Source organism: Amblyomma americanum, chromosome 10 (genome assembly GCF_052857255.1).
Source record: "Amblyomma americanum isolate KBUSLIRL-KWMA chromosome 10, ASM5285725v1, whole genome shotgun sequence".
In the NCBI taxonomy this organism is placed as follows: domain Eukaryota; kingdom Metazoa; phylum Arthropoda; class Arachnida; order Ixodida; family Ixodidae; genus Amblyomma; species Amblyomma americanum.
The window spans coordinates 57,728,475-57,746,688 of NC_135506.1; the positions used below are offsets into that span (position 1 = coordinate 57,728,475).

The 18,214-nt window shown below is 44.2% G+C and overlaps 1 protein-coding gene across 1 annotated transcript in view; it reads left to right on the forward strand.

Moving 5' to 3' along the window:
• The window catches only part of LOC144106442 (multidrug resistance-associated protein 1-like), an 86,169-nt gene that overhangs the window by 32,276 nt on the left and 35,679 nt on the right, over window positions 1-18,214 (forward strand). The window contains exons 9-14 of the mRNA XM_077639256.1: window positions 3,940-4,096; window positions 6,285-6,542; window positions 7,673-7,876; window positions 9,835-9,981; window positions 13,352-13,445; window positions 16,129-16,325. Coding sequence (XP_077495382.1) covers window positions 3,940-4,096; window positions 6,285-6,542; window positions 7,673-7,876; window positions 9,835-9,981; window positions 13,352-13,445; window positions 16,129-16,325 — 1,057 coding nt within the window. The remainder of the gene's footprint in view (window positions 1-3,939; window positions 4,097-6,284; window positions 6,543-7,672; window positions 7,877-9,834; window positions 9,982-13,351; window positions 13,446-16,128; window positions 16,326-18,214) is intronic.

Below are 18,214 nucleotides of genomic sequence, written 5' to 3' on the forward strand. Positions count from 1 at the left end.
GCAAGATTGACGACTTATATTCCTCCCCCCTTCTTGAGGTTAAAGTCTCTGAGTATGCAGGAGGAGCAGCGCTACAGGTTTCAGAAGTAGACCCCTTCGGCTGTAATAGTTTTGACAAAGACTGACCATTTGGGAGGCAAGTGCGATTGGCCAGAAGTCCCCAATCCGCCTCTTTAATGGCTGTAGATGTCTACGTAGCATACTGCGAGCCTAAGGTAGAACTCCTGGGGAACAAGCTTGTTTGAAAGTCCACAGAATTCTTAAATACTACATTGCACTGAAATGTCTTAAGTAGTATTGACATTGTAAGTTTTTATATGCTTCACTGCTGTTCCAAACTAGCAGATTGTCTGGCGTGACAACAAAACATGATAGGAGCCTGCAGTGACTCCTTAGTTTTACCAAAATTAATGGTAGATCCAGTGACACTTTCCAAATAATCGTAGCAGCCAGATTTTTTCTACGTAGATGTTATGCAATTATGCAATTTCTTTAATTATCGTCATGTCAAATTCATGGCATAGAGTAAAAATTAGAAAGTTATTCAGAAATATTGGGCCGCGACAAGAAAAAGAGTGTAACGAGAATCACATTGTCGCAAGCTGCATGAATATCCATAAAGTCATTCAGGTCCAGTCAGATCAAGTAGGGCCACGATACAGTTTTGTGAAAACTGGCATGTCGATTGTGATTTCAGCCAGTTTTTCACTACCTGCGGTCACAAAAACATTTTTTCAAGTCTGTTCTGAACTTTTTTTCATGGAAAACTTATGGAGATATACTAAAAAGACCATATAAATAATTGGTTGGTTTTTTTGGGGGGGGAAACGAAATGGCGCAGTATCTGTCTCATATGTCGTTGGACACCTGAACCGCGCCGTAAGGGAAGGAACAAAGGAGGGAGTGATATCAAATTTGATGTTTTCTAAAATTCTACTTTTTTCGGGATTTTCGCGATTCGATGCATGCCCGCTTAAAGCGTCCCTGTAAGGTTTTCACCGAGGGTAAAAAAAAACCTAGATACTGAATATCGATACTAATTTGTTTATCATGCTCCCACAAAATTTTTGGTCTAGCATATGTACCACCAGAGATATTGACGATTAAAAAATTAGGGGCGATGAATTGGATTTATGCAGAGGTATGGGATAGCATTCTTCTCTCCCTCGTCATTATATTCTAATTTTGATTCTATTCCAATTCTGAATCCATTGTTTCTCACTCTCCAACCCATTCCAATTCTGAGAGAGTGAAGCTGCAATGGGGTTAGGATGGGGAGGGCGAGCCTTGTCTAAGCATTATGGCTGCTAAAGTTGATTAACAGGCTGACCTGCAAAACTGTGAAAAGAAAAAGGCCAGCTCAGCAGAAACATAATCCGGGGATGTGGTGCATGCAGACATAGCGAGCGTGGGCTTGAAAGGCTGCGTGTTCAGGTGCTACAGGTGTTTTGGTATGACTGGCTGCGCTGACCTGAAAAACTCAAATAAGTGATTAGTCAGCATGTCGGAACTAAGTACTGGAAAAAATTATGTAATAAAGGAAAAAGAGAAAACAGAGAAAACATGAAAGGAAAGAGGGGAGAGTTTCCACTCTCCCCTCTTTCCTGAGAAGTGATGGCAAGTATAGTAGGGCACAAGCTGAACAAAGAATACAGAACAAAGAAGACAGAAAAAAATTGTCATTGAGAGGTTAAAGGAAGGGTCCGGGTGGAATGGTAGAGTGAAAGAAATGACCAAGCGGCGGTATGAAGCGCTGATAGATGCTCAGACCATGTGCAGGACCTGTTTAAAGAATTACGCCAGTGCCAGAATGTACCTGAGAGATTCCAAGTTTCTTCTGGACATGTCAATCCCTGATGATTGTAAGCTATTGAATTTGTCGATTAGCATTCGTACATTCTTTGTGAACACTACTTGGTGAGAACAGAGTCTAGGCACTGAGTAGCAATCCCCATCTTGACAAGTTTTAAATGCGCCCAATTATAGGGTAGCATATCTTTCTGGGCTGTAGGAAGATATAGTCCAATAACATGATCGTTTGAAAAGTTAATGAAGACTTACAGAACCTTATTTTAGACGGATTACTCTGTGCAATCGTGGCGGCTCTGGCTGAGAAGCTACTGAATGAAATCAAAGTAAAATTGCGACAAAGGGCTGAAAGCAAAGGATGACCCAGTGATGCCATATGTGCACAAAGTGTCCACAACCTGAAGAATGTAGCGGGCAAGTACAAAATGCCAGTGGTGTTTACTGCACCGTTAAGACTGGCAAAGTTATGCGCCCGCATCACGAAACAAAGAGCCAAGAAAAGTGGTTGTGGAAAGAAGCACGCTAGGCCCTTTGTGGAATGCGCCGTCGGTGTCATGTACGAGACACCACTAAGCTGTGGTAAGAATTACGCACGCCACACTTCACGCTGCGTTAACGATCAAAAACAGGAACATGAACTATCATTATCTGCTGTGGAGGGTTCTAATTTGCCTAAGCATCGCCTGACTTAGCAAGACTGCAGGCCGCTGCTGGTTGAGAACAGAATTCTAGGCAAGAGTCGCAATACTGTCGCACGTAAACTGATGGAAGCCGATATCATAAAGAAGAATGAGCGTGCCTGTATCACTGATTCCTCTGTCGTGCTGTATAACAGTGAAACAGCCAGTCTTGATAAGATGCTGTAAGATCCGTCTTTGGCATCTACAGAATGTGACATGTGCGATTTTTCTGTCTGCGCAAGCCTGGTTTGCATTTTGTTTCCCTCATAGAGTGCCGCGTTCTACAAATAAAATTAGTTGTCAATTTGCGCTCATCCTGTACCCTGTCTTGTGTGCCTGAAAGAATAGCTTTGCCATGAAAGAAGAAAAAATTCGGAGAGTACTTAAGACTGCTTACGTGGAGAAATGCGAAAGCATGCGTTTTGAGAAAAGGAAACGTTTTTGACGAAAGGAATGAGCGCAGTAGCTCTCAGATCTCGACATCATTTACATTTTGCTTCCACATTTTGCGGACACCTTTTAGCCGACGTAGCCTAGTAATACATTCCATTAATAAACCTACTACCCCGACATCATGTTCTCATTAAGCAACAAAGTGTAAGAAAATCAAACTGTGTATTAAAGCGTGTGTGGCAATGTATCTCGTGGCAATAAGTCATGCTTAGGTACTACGTCAGAACAACCCACCGATCACATCCAAATTTTTGTGTTCCGTTTCCTTTCCTTCCTTCCCTCCTCGGTGGCCTTCATCGACGGACGCTTTTTCTCAACATGGTCCCTCTAATTCTCCCGCATTAAAAATTGCCAGGCATACTCTAGTGTTACCATGCCCACTCAGCAAACTATCCTTAGATATACGCGCAGTTTATTTTCACATAGCGTTTCTAGTTTTTCCCGCATAAGCCTTGGAAGAGAATACCGATGACATGGAAACGCTAAGAAAAAGAAACCTCCAATTTTTAAATATTTTTTCTACGTATACAGGTTTTAGACGCGGGTTTGACCCCGGCTGCGGCGGTCGAATTTTGATGGAGGCGAAATTCTAGAGGCCCGTATACTGTGCGATGCGAGTGCACGTTAAAGAACCCCAGCTGGTCCAAATATCCGGAGCCCTTCACTACAGTGTCCCTCATAGCCTGAGTCGCATTGGGACGTTAAAACCCCCATAAACCATAAACCATAAACCATACATATATAGGTTTTAAATGCTTTTCATTGGGCTCTACGCTGACTTCAAGTCGATAACCAGAAGTGCCGGCATGTCACTGGCAGAAATTTCAACAAAGACAAGATTACGCTTTCATCGCGGAAAGAACATAGTCATGTATATGTATCGCTTCCCACACACAATGAAGGGGAAATATGTGGACGGATAGCGAAGAGTGAAAAAAACAGGAAGCTTAACCCAACATGGAGAAGGGGTTAAGGCATCTGTTTAATATTTCTGCAGGGCCCTGATCGGAGGAACACCCAGCATGTCATGCATGATATTGCTATTCGCAATATCCTGTCTTGCCGAAGGGGCCCTCACCTGCTACTCGAATCATATAAGCCTGCGGTTCGTTGAGCGTGTTCAAGTGCTCACCCAAGGAGCCGTCCTGCGAAGGGTAAGAGGACACAGTAAGCGGAAGGGTAAGAGGAACACGCAATTGACGCGTACGAAGTGGCTAACATTCCAGAACAAAAGTAGGATGACCATGGACGTTTTTTAGGGCTATTGCTCCTGTACTTGCAGTCCTTGCATGTATAATTGTAAAGTCGAGTTCGAGCACAAATCGACGGTATCTGCATCGGCTCTTCATAGCCCCCATCTCGAGTGACCTTTCCGCACGGGGAAACCGCACCCTAGCTAACCAAATGAAAGAAGCGGGAGTGACGAGAGCATTCAGGTACGCGGACAATTTTCTCGTCTGCCTACCGCACCAAGAATACACAGAGAGCAAGGCGCATGACATTTTGCATGTTCTCCGCAGCCCACCCGGGAATAGAGTTCACGTTTGAACTGCCACAGGATTCATAGCTCTAATTCCTGGATGTGCGAATTGTGTTCGCGCCTGGACACACATGTTGGCTGTACAAAACACGAGGGCAGAAATACCTTCTCCCTTTTGACTCAGGGTACACAAAACTACAGTCAAAACAGGGATTGTAATGTTGTCCATGCATCAAGCACTGAACAAATCGTGCCCACACTTAGTTGAAGATAGCTTGAACCTACAGGTACAAAGGCTGTGCAGAAGTGGGTACCCAAGGGGCCTTTTATCATCTGCAGCAGAGAGCCGTTTCAAAAGAATTTTGCCTAAAAGAAGGCAGAGAACCCCCCGGGAAGAAAAGAGACCGTTCGTTATACTGCCGTGCATCCACGGGATGACACACCAGTTCAAGAAAATTGGCAACAGGTTCGACGTGAACGTCGTCTTGCAGCAATTTTGCAGAGCCAAGAAATGCTTGTGAATGTTAACCAACTAGCCCAAACCCAAGCTTTAGTCATTATCACAAGTGTAGTACTTCATGTTTTTCGACAAGTTGGACAGGTGCTCAATAGAGTGAATGCCTCCCTTCTTTACTGGAAGGTACCGTTGAGTGTGTAATTCAAAAATAATGGTCATAAATAAGAGGAGGTAAGAGCAATTGAGTAAATGCGAGTAGACATCCAAGCTGTCGTGAAATCGTTTCAGATTGCGAAGGTACGAATATGGCTATGTATTCCGAAAAAAAAATGATGCTAGTAATGCTTAAAAATTGTTCTGCATGTAAATGGCAGAGGATGTGGTACCAAGCTCATCGTTTCGAAATGTACTGATTTCGCTAGTTGACATAAAAAAGTTTGCAATGTGAACGATGCTCAGCTGGCCTAATATAAACCGTCCCATGCTAATTGCACTACACTAGCCCCAAGAACCAGCGAATCACGCACGCAGCATCTCAAAGCGTTAAGAACTGTACATATTATGACACAGATCTCATCAAGTATTTGCGACCACCAGGAGTTTACCCTTAATTTCTGGTAGTGGCCTTAACACGCTCCTTATCTCCTTTCAACTTTAGAATAAGGAAAGAGCCGCTGAAAGGTTATTCTAAAGTGGCAAAAACCAAGAGTTAATTTAAAGCCGATTTAATGAATGCTCCTTCATAAAAGTGTTGGCCAAGACAAGCGTGGCCATGGCGCAGGTATAACATCACCCAGCAAGTAACGCCGCATTAAGTTTGCATTAAGTTTTAAAGGGAACTGCGAACGGCGTTTTGGAGCACAGTAGTAATTATGTCCTGCACTTCGAACTGCTAGTCGGAAGCATGCCGATGTGTAAGAAATTTTCAGTTATTACCATGACGAGTTCCGGCCTTTTTGTACATGACTGAGCTGTCTTCGCACTATGTTATACTCTGCCAGCAAGGCTTACCTTCAATGATTTAAAGTAGATAGGCATGAAGTATGCCTGGAGGTAAAATCAGGCCTCAAAGATTCTATCCACCCAGCGACACAGAATAATTGTGCACACCGAAACAGCATCTCTTTTCATTGTATTATTAATTCTATAATAGCTTGTCCTTTTCTATACCAGCGATTTATTAGGACTATATTTACCCTTCACTAAATAAGTAAATATCAGTACGGTGGCTACAACTACTTACTATGAGATTATCGCAGTTTAAAGCCCATATTACAGCAACTTCCCAGGGACGTCCAGGTCATTCGCAGCACATATTTCGTTAAGATTCCCAATGGTGTATAGTACCTGCTTTTTTAGCACATTTACAGGAGTTGCAACCATGTTTTGGCCTTCACGCATGCAGGTACTGAACTACTCTCCAGCAGCACGTACAGCTGTCTCCTCAGGGTACATCGTTTCAGTGATGGGAGTTGACTGCACCGTCCTATCCTTCAGTGTCCAGCTCGTACTGTTGCCAACGTCTGGACTCCTCAGCATGCCGTTCACCATCTACATGCTCACGCAACGTGTCGGAATCGTTCCCGGCCTGAGCTGCGGTTCTCTGTTCCTCGTAGCGGTCGTGGGCTTCTGGATCGTTGTTTGGTCGTACTACGCTCTCCAGGTAAGAGCCATAAGCAGTGTGCGTCACAATAAAAAATTACGGTTGTATTCATCCATCCTGTCGAGCACTAAAAAGAGAACAGAGAAGCCGGGAAGTTGTTGTGAGACGACACCGTAAGGACTATCACATGCAGTTAGTCTCAGCTTGCTTCTTCCTTGTGTGCCTGAGACCCTTTAAAGACTCATTAAAGAAATGTCCAGTCTAAGCCATTAATTGTAGTTGAAGACACCTTATGCGTGTTGTTTTGGAAAGCCACAAAATATCTGGCGTTGTGTTTACTCGATCAGAGGAGCGAAGATATTGTACTTGCTTGCTCTTGCTCCTGCCTGAAGGTAATTAAACACTCGGGCAAGCTCAGATTATGATCGCCTTCTAGTTGTTCTCTGCATAAACGCACAATACTGCAAATATATTAACGTGGCAGCGTTGAGGGTCTCGTTCAACTTCAACCCCGGCGTGGTCGGCGTGTCAAGAAAAGCAGCTGCTCACCTTCCACCTATGTTACGTGATCCTGTGATGTAATCACAGTCTGCCCACCGGGACGTGGCCAAACTGCCCACCCTAGCAAGTGACAGTTAAAGTAATGATTGGTAGCAAGGAGTCAGTCTTGAGGATCAACGTGAGTCTCATAATCCTTATCGGTGGCTGTGTTTGCAACGGCCACCCGCCGGTGCCAACTGGCGCATCGTTTCGGTGCGACACCACTGCATCACTGCGCCAGTTTTGGTAACAATTTTATGACAGAGGAGCACATGCGCGACACGGTTCTCCAAGCTATTGCATTGTACTCTAAGGAGCAGGCTAAGCGTTATGTGAGGGTGAAAGGAAGAACAGTGCCCATTTCTGCGAATTGATACGCAAACAGAACCTCACGACGCTGAAGGGACGCATTAATGCTATCGCGTCATGCCCTTAAGGCAAAGCTTAAGTGCCCCTCAAGTTTTTAAATAAATTTTTCGGTGTGCACTGAGCTGCTTTGAGGAAAAAACTTTCTGGCTACCAGCGGCTCATCAGAGAAATGCACAGTTTATTTCAATGAAACAAGAAATTAACTCCCACGCATCCTAGACACACCTATAATTTTGCGGGTTACATTTGATTTTTATTTCCCATTCCCATCTTGAGCGCAGAAGAAAAGCATCAAGCTGCGTGATGAGCGGCTCAAGCGTATGCTGGACCTTCTCAGCTCCATCCGGACGGTGAAGATGTACGCCTGGGAGCAGAGCCACCTGGACTCACTTAAGCGGCTGAGGGAGCGGGAGCTGAGGCACGTGCTCAAGGTCAACCTCATCAACGGCTCCGTCGACGCGATTTACAGTGCGCTGAGCTCATTGGTGAGCCAACCCTTCTTTGTTTTGGTTCCAGATGCTGTGCATCTATCAACATCGGCGGCAGTGAAATGGGAAGGGTATCCATTCATATTAGCTAAAGATCTTCTAGTTTGCACTCTTCTGCCTGAGCCTTTAGCTGCACTTATGAGTGATATTTTTTTGGTAGATTGTAAAAATGATATGCGATGAAAGGAAAATCAAAACTGTTTTTTGGAGAAAGCCCGCCGCGGTGGCTCAGTGGTTAGGGCACTCGACTACTGATCCGGAGTTCCCGGGTTCGAACACGACCGCGGCGGCTGCGTTTTTATGGAGGAAAAACGCTAAGGCGCCTTGTGCTTTGCGATGTCAGTGCACGTTAAAGATCCCCAGGTGGTCGAAATTATTCCGGAGCCCTCCACTACGGCACCTATTCTTCCTTTATTCTTTCACTCCCTCCTTTATCCCTTCCCTTACGGCGCGGTTCAGGTGTCCAAAGGTATATGAGACAGATACTGCGCCATTTCCTTTCCCCAAAAACCAATTATTATTATTATTATTTTGGAGAAAGGAAATGGCGCAGTACCTGTCTCACGTCTCGGCGGACACCTGAAACACGCCGAAATGGAACGGATAAAGGAGGGGGTGAAAGAAGGAAAGGAAGAAAGAGGTGCCGTAGTGGAGGCCTCCGGAATAATTTCGAACACCTGGGGATCCTTAACGTGCACTGACATCGCGCAGCACACGGGCGCCTTTGCGTTTCGCCTCCATCGAAACGCAGCCGCCGAGATGGGGTTCGAACCCGGGTACTCCAGCTCAGTAGACGAGCGCTTTAACCACTGAGCCACCGCAGCGGGTACAAATCAAATTTTACCGCTGTGAGGACCGGTAGGAGCCGGCTCAGAGAAACTAATTCTAAAAAAAATTATCTGCCAAAAATTTTCATTTTTCTGCTTTCGGGTGGCGTTCGTGAAGCTGCTTTGAAAACCCTACACGCAACAATAAATAGCCTTGCATGATATACTGATGCCTTCTAGCTAGGCGGGAAGCTATGATGCGTAAAATTCAGCTTTCTTCGTGCAAGAAGAGACTCTCCGGCAAAAGAATCTAGGCTTGACCGTCTCCATTCCAAGTGAAGATGCCTCGTATTTGAAGCGAACCACACAAGGAGCAAAAAAAAAAAAAAACGCCACCCGAGCGCCGTGCGAGGGTTGAGACACCGCTCCACATGGGAGCCGTGGAAGAAGGCGTTGGCGTGGCCTAATTCGTACAGCTCAGGAAACAAACAAACAAAAGAAAACTCGCTGAGGCTATGGGGGTTCCACGAAGAACGAGAAAAGCCGCGTTTCTATCCGGCCTATATTTTTTCAACTTTTGGGCAAAAGTTTAGTTTCCTGCCGTAGAGATGTTCTTTTTCAGTTCACAGCATTTTTGAGTATCGAGCGTGAATAAAATACACGATACTCAATAAATGTATTTTCGAATCGACACTCCATGATTTCCACTTTTGTGAAGCTACGCCTGATATAGATCCACACACTGCATCGAAATATAGTATCGAAGGTACATATATCTTCGATACTGCCACTGCCTGAGTGTCCGTGTCTGGAAAGTTATATGCAAGGAGGACCCCAGGTCACTGAGGGGACCCATTAACGCTTTAACCTCATGCCCTTAAGGCGAAGCTAATGTGCCACCCCAATGGTTTCAGGTATCGCTGTTGATAGGGCGAAACAATTGATACGTACTTATGCAAGACCGTAGCAATACCAAGAAGATTGCATAGTTGTCAACCCCTAAACGCAGTTTTTACGACTTTCGGTCAAGCGCACGACTTGCATAAAATTTGGTTGAAACGCGAGTATTTCTTGGCAAATGGATATTATGTGGCATATCTTGTCATTGTAAAGAAAAATAAAATGATTTGAGAACCTTGACAAATTTTATAGGCAGCACTGCGGTGATCATAATCTTGCACTGTGCAGCTCATCATAGTCATGTATGGGACGCTTGCCATTCTGGATCCAACGCGGCTGCTGTCCGCATCCGAGGCGTTCTGCTGCGTCTACCTGCTTTCCCTCATCGAAAACTATTGTGGCACCCTGACCATTGCCATGAGAACGGTGAACGCGGTAAGTGCGCTACCTCGAGACTCTACTTCTTGAGACAGTAGAAAAATATGCGCCCATCATCATAGCTGAACGCCGCCTATCTGCAGCTGAGACGCAGCAAACCTGTGGTGAATCCTGGAGGGTGCTGCGGATCTGCCCTTTGACGCCTTGGTTTAGAAAAAGCGGAGATAATAATAATAATTGGTTTTGGGTGAAAGGAAATGATGCAGTATCTGTCTCATATATTGTTGAACACCTGAACCGCGCCGTAAGCGAACGAATAAAGGAGGGAGTGAAAGAAGAAAGAGGTGCCGTAGCGGAATTCTCTGGAATAATTTCGGCCACCTGGGGATCTTAAACGTGCACCGACATCGCACCGCACACGGGCGCCTTTAGCGTTTTGCCTCGGTAAAAACGCAGCTGCCGCGGCCGGCTTCGAACCCGGGAACTCCGGATCAGTAGCCGAGCGCCCTAACCATTGAGCCACCGCGGCGGGTATGAAGAAAAAACAGAGGAAACGGCGTTTCATGGCTTCTTAAACCTGCAGCATAGATGACCATAGTGTGATTTGACGGAACACAAATTTGAATGCACGATTTGTTCAGTTTCCTTTAGTTTAAATGAATTGGTCTTTCATCAGCTACGGACTTCACGGGTAGCGTTCAAAAATTAAAAATTGGTCATTTTTGTAACCGTGTGCAAGTCCCAGTTTCCCACCGGATGAAGCTCTCGAAGCATTATAGTTTTTTTAATTGGCTTTGGGGAAAAGAAAATGGCGCAGTATCTGTCACATATATCGGTGGACGCCTGAACCGCGCCGTAAGGGAAGGGATAAAGGAGAGAGTGAAAGGAGAACGGAAGAAAGAGGTGCCGTAGTGGAGGGCTCAGGAATAATTTCGACCACCTGGGGATCTTTATATGGGGAAGCTTTATATGCCGATTCCATTTCCACTCTTTTTGTTTCCTTTTTTTCTTTTCATTGTTTGTTGCTGGCTCACTCGACTTAAGGAAGTGACAAAAAAGGAAAGCGGGACGCAGCAAACCACAAGTAGTGAGAATTAAAGCAAATGTAATAAAATTCCAATAGGTTGGTAATAATAGCATCCCTGATATCCTTATTCCGCTTAGTGTTTCTCTACATGTACAAATATGGTTCGCGATTAGCTTCGTACAGGCGATCAGGAACTCCGTAATGGTCAAGGCATGCTTTTGTTTGTTTGGCGGCGAGGGTAACCTGACTTCGCTATCACGTTTATTCTATCTGTTAAAGCATTTATCTGTGTAATATACCCACGTCAAAGTTTTTCTTTACCCTAGTGCCGTCTTCTGCATCAAACTCGGTGACAACAGGTAATAGAATTTCTTTAGAGAAAGAAGTTCCAAAACAAGCAAAAATATTTTACAAACAATGTGCGTGAATGAGGCAGAAGCAGATTTAAGGAAAGCGGCTGTGGTGGTCGCCCATCAAGCGTGAAATTTTGTATAAGAAACTATACTTAACACTGATATTTAAACTAAAGGCGCCAAGAACTACAACCTTGAAATGAGACCGCCCTTCGCCCTCCAAACCGCCCCTTCCAAAAGTGCCCCATAAAACTGCCCCTGCAACGGGGCATGCCACGAATGTTAAGTGTTTAAAACTACGATCACTCGCTAATGTATGGTGAAAAGAAAACCTTTTCTTCCAATTCGTGCTGACCGGAGAAAAAAAAATGACCGACAGACGTGACACAAAACTGATAGCTGTAGGCCGGTAAGTGGACTCGTTAATAAGCTGTGCCCCTCAATAAAACTTCACGCCTGACATTTGTCCTTCACATGTGAATGATCTCTTTATAACGGTCTGCAGTAGGGCTATTTGGTGAATAGTAAACAGCGCTCTGTGTGTCGTCTCTTTACTGTCCGCGTCTGTACGCGCTGATGTTTGTCATATATCTGTCATGCATAGCATGCAATGCGCTACCTATTTATCTTTTTTTTTTCGCGAAAGGCGAAATCATTATGAGCAGTCCTCTCGGGAGGAGTGTATGCTTTGCAAAGCGCACTTGTTGAGGAGTATCACCGTTACCCTCACTGTTGCGGGAACGAGAAAAAAGTGCTCCTACACACAATTATCTCCAAATCCATTTGAAAATATGCTGCACCCAAGTATTATCTACTTGCGTGCAAGGCTATTGCTGCAAAAATTTAGTAATGATTATTCTGCTCGCATGCCGCTTTGTCTGTCTGCAGTATATATGAAATTTTTGCAGCCACGCGCAACTTCTACACTATTCGCGATTACATTTGGCGACTTCCGTGCCTTATCTTGAAAGTTGTGCTTCAGCTTTAAATTTAGGGCGGCTGAGTGCGGAGTTCCTTCTGTTGTTCGTCAGCCGCTGACCACATTAGTTACAACCAGAGTTCTTCAATTTTTTTGTTAGCGTAAGTACGAACCCAATAAAGAGTTCGTTCACTCTTACCTCAGTCTGCTCGTCTGATGTCCACGGCGCTGTCATTACCAGGTGAAAATACATGCTGTGTTACAAAATTCTTCTGTTCACGTAAATGTTTTTAACAGCACTTTTAGTGCGTATAGTTCTAAGAAACGGTTTTTATTTTGTCTTTATATCGACAGAAATGTCTGCGGATGCTCCAATACCTATTCATTTTGAAACAAACAGCGTCAGGGAGTGACCAAGAATATTGATTTTTACAAAGTTCTTGACCTATATGCAAATGCGTTCAAAACAAAATATTCCGCATATAGTTTTCAAATAAACCGTGAAGTTCGGTTGCAGTGCATTCGCACATCGCGACACTTGTCGAAAGGCACATTTCTGGCGACTAAGAAACTTCCTGTTCCAGTTCTACTTTCCTAGACTTCACCAAATAGCAATCGGAAAAAGAAGGCTCGCTACGCTGACCAGGCCTGAGCTCTCGTGTGCTTCATGGCAAGGAAGTGTGACCGGTATAAAAAATAAAAACTCTTCTATCAATCAGCTTTCACAAGCAAAGAACATGATATTAGTAATAATAATTTTTTTATTTTCATTATTATATGCAGATTTATGCAGGTGCTCAGACAAAAAAAAAGCGATAACATTTGACTGAGTTAAATGTGAACACATATCCAAACTTGAAAACATTTCAAAATTTCCAGCGAATAAATTTAAGTAACAGCATTGCAGTGCTACCGCGATTCAAGTAATTTATAATAGCTTTCTCCGAAAACAGCTTTATGTCAAGGCAACGTTTTACTTTATCATAATGAAGAGGGGATGTGACGAACACTTAAATGAGCGGTAAAGAGTCAACAAGGTAGAATCCGCGCGTCTTATGACGACCACTTAACTCTTGCAGAATTTCATCTCAGATGCATATATTTCGAGCCCGTTCTCTTTTTCCGCAGACTGGCATCGCCCTGGATCGAGTGCTCACACTCTGCATCGGCGAAGAAATATCGGACGACCAACAATTAATAACGGACTCCTGTGTTCAAAAGGGTGCGGTGTTTTTCGTTTTGCAATCCCTTAAGACGGACATATATCACTCAGTAAGCATATATAATTGGGCGATCTCGGAGATAAATGTCAAATCTCGGGCTGACCTTCTCCAGCAGTGGATACTCTCAGATTTTATGCCATTTAATTAATCACTCAATCAATTTCTATTTTTGTTTTTATACAAAAAATTATGGCAAGGCTTCACGGACCTTATCACTGCAGTGCAACATCTTTAGAAGCAACGTTGCTGCTACATGCTTATTTGTCCCTTGTCGGTTCTTTCAAAACATACAAAATCTTGTCACTGTGATCATATATTTATTTGCCCACATATTCATGCGCTGAGTGAACGCGCCCAGGAACTGTTCCGACATTCTTGTCTCGGCCTTTCAGGCGCGCGCTCTCCCCTTGTTTATCAGTTTTGACTTTTCGCGCAATAGTCACGTGACCTTGTAACGGCGTCGCCCTCTGGCCCAGTCAGCGGCTTTTGCGACCTACGCAGGACCTCAACTCACATGATGTGTAGTGCAGCGGTAGACAGGCGGCAGTTGATTTGAATTAAATAGAATTAATTTAATTGCCACTTGACATTTTCGCCAAGTTGCTCAAGGAACGATAGGCAAGTTATGATGACGCTTCAAGGTGACGTGAGCACTCGCGGCAAATAAGCGACTTTTGTGACAGACGCAGGACGTGAAATCAATGATGTGAAGTTTAATGTTTCACATTAAAATCAGATGGCAGCAAAAAGCCATCATCACGACCGCTTGGCAAGCCTTTAGCCACTAAAGTGTAACATGTTGCGCACATATAGCAATTCAGCACGTATGGAAAATGAAGAGGTAATATGTACAATCTAGGTTTTTGCGCTCAGACGTAATGTTAGTGCATTATCATCCGCACTAAAATGTGGCTGGCGATGCTTAACTGTGCCTGAGAAATATTTGATGGCATGCTGTGTCTAGGCTGATATTTGTTTTTCGAAACTTAATATGAATTCATAGTTTTAGTACAGTAAAAACTGAGCTTTATTTACTTTGTACATTCCATTTACTTTCGTGCAATTTTCTACGCCAGTCTCTGTTTTTTGAAGTAACTAACTAAAGTGTTTCGAGCAGGTTAGCCTCTATTTGTTCACATTCCACCTATATAAAATCGGAGAATATGAATGATGTATAAAACTGCGGGAGACACAACAAAGCATTCTAATCTCCTCTCCGTGACTGCAATCCAAGCAGTTATCCAAACCGAATTACAGAAGTTAACAGGCTTCAGGCACCGTTTTTGCCAATTTAGAGCTCTATATTAAAGCCAGCAGAGGCAATAACGGGCATGAATCGAAGAGAAACTATCACTGAAAACAAAAACAATGAAAGTGCTTAAAATAAAGCAAGAAAGCAGAATGACAAAAAATACAGAAAAAAATGCGCGACCATTACAAAGCTAGATGGTGGCAGTGACCTTGAGACATACAGTATGAAATCTTCGACATTTTTACAGTGTTTAGGGGTAAACTGGAAGTTGCAAAAATAAACCACGATGTCGAACAACGCAGGGAGAGCACGGGGACAAGAAGGAGTATATTTCACGAGGTTTTAACACAAACTACACCTTGTTATTTCTATGATACATTATATAGGGCACGTAGCTCGCAAAAGAAAATGGGGCATACAGGAATACTAAGCCATACATTCAACTGCAATTCATCTTCCTGTCTTGAAATGTGGAACACGCGGGTCAAAATAACAGAGCATGCATGCACAGTCGCAACGGCCGCCTTCCGTCCAAGCTAGGGTCGGTCTGGATTGAACATTCGAGCAAACTCGACATGCAATAGTCCTACTCGTTGCCACTCTATGCTGATCGACGGTTCAGAGTCAAAATATACCAGATAACACAGAAGGCATTTGCAGCAAGATGAATAGCTGAAGTTGCATCCTTTATAGCCAGCAGATGAGTTTGCAACAAAGAGAAGTTGGAGAAAAGCACTCAGTACTCAAATATCCCCACTAAAATTTTTAATCATCCTGTAAGAGAGATGCATTTTTATGCCTTTTTTGTGATGAAGGCGTCTAGAGCAGATTGGTCTTTTCCTTCGATTTAGTTTTGTAATATATTATTACGTTGTGCAAAGCGTGCGTATTAAATATATGAAACGGTGTGCTATTATTTTCTAACATGTTTAAGAGTGTTGTTGACCTCTCAGCGACCGCGGTGCGTGTATTTATTTATGTACGGATTACTCTTCATTGCCGTTTTTCTTTCTGTACTCCCCCTACAATAATGCCCATTAGGGCGCTGTAGGTATCGTAAAAAAAAAAACATGTTTACCTACTTAGTTTGCGTTGGGACATTTCCGGAACACGAAGGCAGCCGGCGCCATTCCCTTTTTCGCGTGTGCTCCCACCTCCATCCCGACAACACTTCGGGAACCGGCGTGGTTCCGAGCAGTTTTGAGCTCGGCCGCGATTGGAACTGACCGTGTATCAAGCGGGATCTATACTGAGTTCGATCCTAGACATCTCAATCAAGATTCATAGCGGTCGCGTAGCATTCGTAATAAAGATATGTGGGATAATATCCGTCTGCAGGGTGTTTTTTTTATTTTTGTGTAAATACCAGAGCAGGGTTTAGAGTTCATCGCGAAAGCTGTCCCAGTTCAAAGAAAAGCGTATTCGTGCAGGAGAAGTGTTCCTGCAGAACTGCACTTTTTCGAGAAGCGCCAAAGAAGACTGCCCACCAGCCCTGAAAGGCATCAATCTGAGCGTTGCTCCGGGCTCTCTGGTGGCCATCGTGGGGTTCGTGGGCAGCGGCAAGTCTACACTATTGTCCGCCATCTTGGGAGACCTGCACCTCGTCGAAGGCACCGCCCGCGTCAGTGTGAGTGCGTCCAATTGTCTAAGGCCAACGTATTGTATTCCAAGAGAAGGCCAGCGTAACACGGCTCATCAGTCAGGCAGCCAGATGAGATTGCGCAGGTTACGGGGATGGATTAGCTGCAGCTATCACTGGACAGAGTTTATTAGAGGGCATTTGGAATGACCTTTTAAGTGTGCAGCGGGCGTGAGTAGGCTGATGGTGGCAGTGAATAAGCACAGTGTATGATGATGATGATGATTTTTATGGGGCTAGGATGTCTGCGGTCAAAGAGCGCTCTATGGCACAAGGTGTGTTCGTTTTCTCATCATCATCATCAGCCTGACCACTTTCACAACAGGAAAAAAGCCTCTCGCATACTTCTCCAATTAAACCTGTCCTGACCCACCTGGGAGGGCCCTATCACCGCAAACTTCTTGATCTCATCCGCCCGCCTAGCTTTCTGCCGCCCCCTGCTACGCTTCTCTTTCCTTGGAATCCAGTCTGTAACACCTCAAGGTCGTTCAAGGTTAGCCATTTATTCAAGGTGGGGTCACACACTCTATTCCCAAGCATTTCACCCCACACAAGCCGAGCACCAGGCCATGGAAGAACTTGCGCCCATTGTTTCACCGGTCGGCATTCAGCAGCACTGGGGATAAGAACCCCGCAACTCTTGCAAGCGAGGCGGATGCTCATGCGCACTGTTAAGAAAAAAAAGCTTTCCAGCCGTGCTACTGCAGACTAACCAAGGCTTCTCACTGCAGTGCGCAGCTTATAACCCCCATGAACTTTTCCACAGTGGGCTTCAAAAATTGCGTTGGTAAACAGGGACCTACAAACCCTTCTACATCAGAGGTTTAAAGAGTTTTTAGCTCGTTCCCCATTAATGTAACGGCGGCGGCGCATCCATGTGCACAGCCCATCGCCGGGCGCCCACCGATACAAATGCGTCTCTTACTACTGGGCCACTACTGCGGTCGCTTAGAGGTTACATCATACACTCTAATATATCAATTTTAATATCTCTTCGAGATCATAAGTTAGCTGACGCTGTATCATTCGCGAAGCAACCTTACAAATGTTCTCTGATTTTTTGTGTATTCCTTGGTGTTCGACTGATGCCAGTGAATGCTGTTCGAGCATTTGATGCCTAGTTAAAAGATACATTTATACAGGGTGTTTCACGTAAGACTTTACACAATTTTGAGCAATAGTCTTTTTGAGTTAGAAGAGTGCTTTTTTCGGCATGACATCTTAAGCGGTGTAGTACATCAGAATACAGCTAAGATGTGCTATATAGCAGGCTGGTTAACTAATAACGAATAAATAACTTTTTAAAGATTACCGTTAGGTGTTTTGAATACCGGGAGACGTGTAGCCCACCGTTAGTGATATAGATATCAGTTTTAAGAATTTTTAAAGCATGGTTACCTTCGGCGCTGTGGCCCAAAAATTTTTGGCTACTTCGATGAGTCACGCGCACTTGAGAGGTTGCCTTGCCTGCAAGCTTCTCAAAAGCACATGTATTTTGGCGCGATGTAGCCAAAGTTTGTTGGGTCAGAACAGCGAGCGTAACCGCCTTTTCGATATCCATAAAACTGATATGGATATTACTTACAATTGGCTGCACGCTTCTGAATAAGGAGCCTAGATGTAATAGTTGTAAAGTTAAGAAATCAATATTAGTCAACCAGCCCAGTTAGCAAGTCTTGGCTATATTCTGATGTGCTGCACAGCTGACAATGCTGTGCCGATAAAGCTTTCTTTTAACTTAAAAAACCTAGTTTGAAAAATTGCGTACAGTCTTAGGTGAACAACCGACAATAGCTGTTGTGATTCTCTCATGGTTTTGCTTTGCTGGGTCATCGGCTCGTGTAGTAACGATATTAGACTGACGTTGAGCTCTGGCC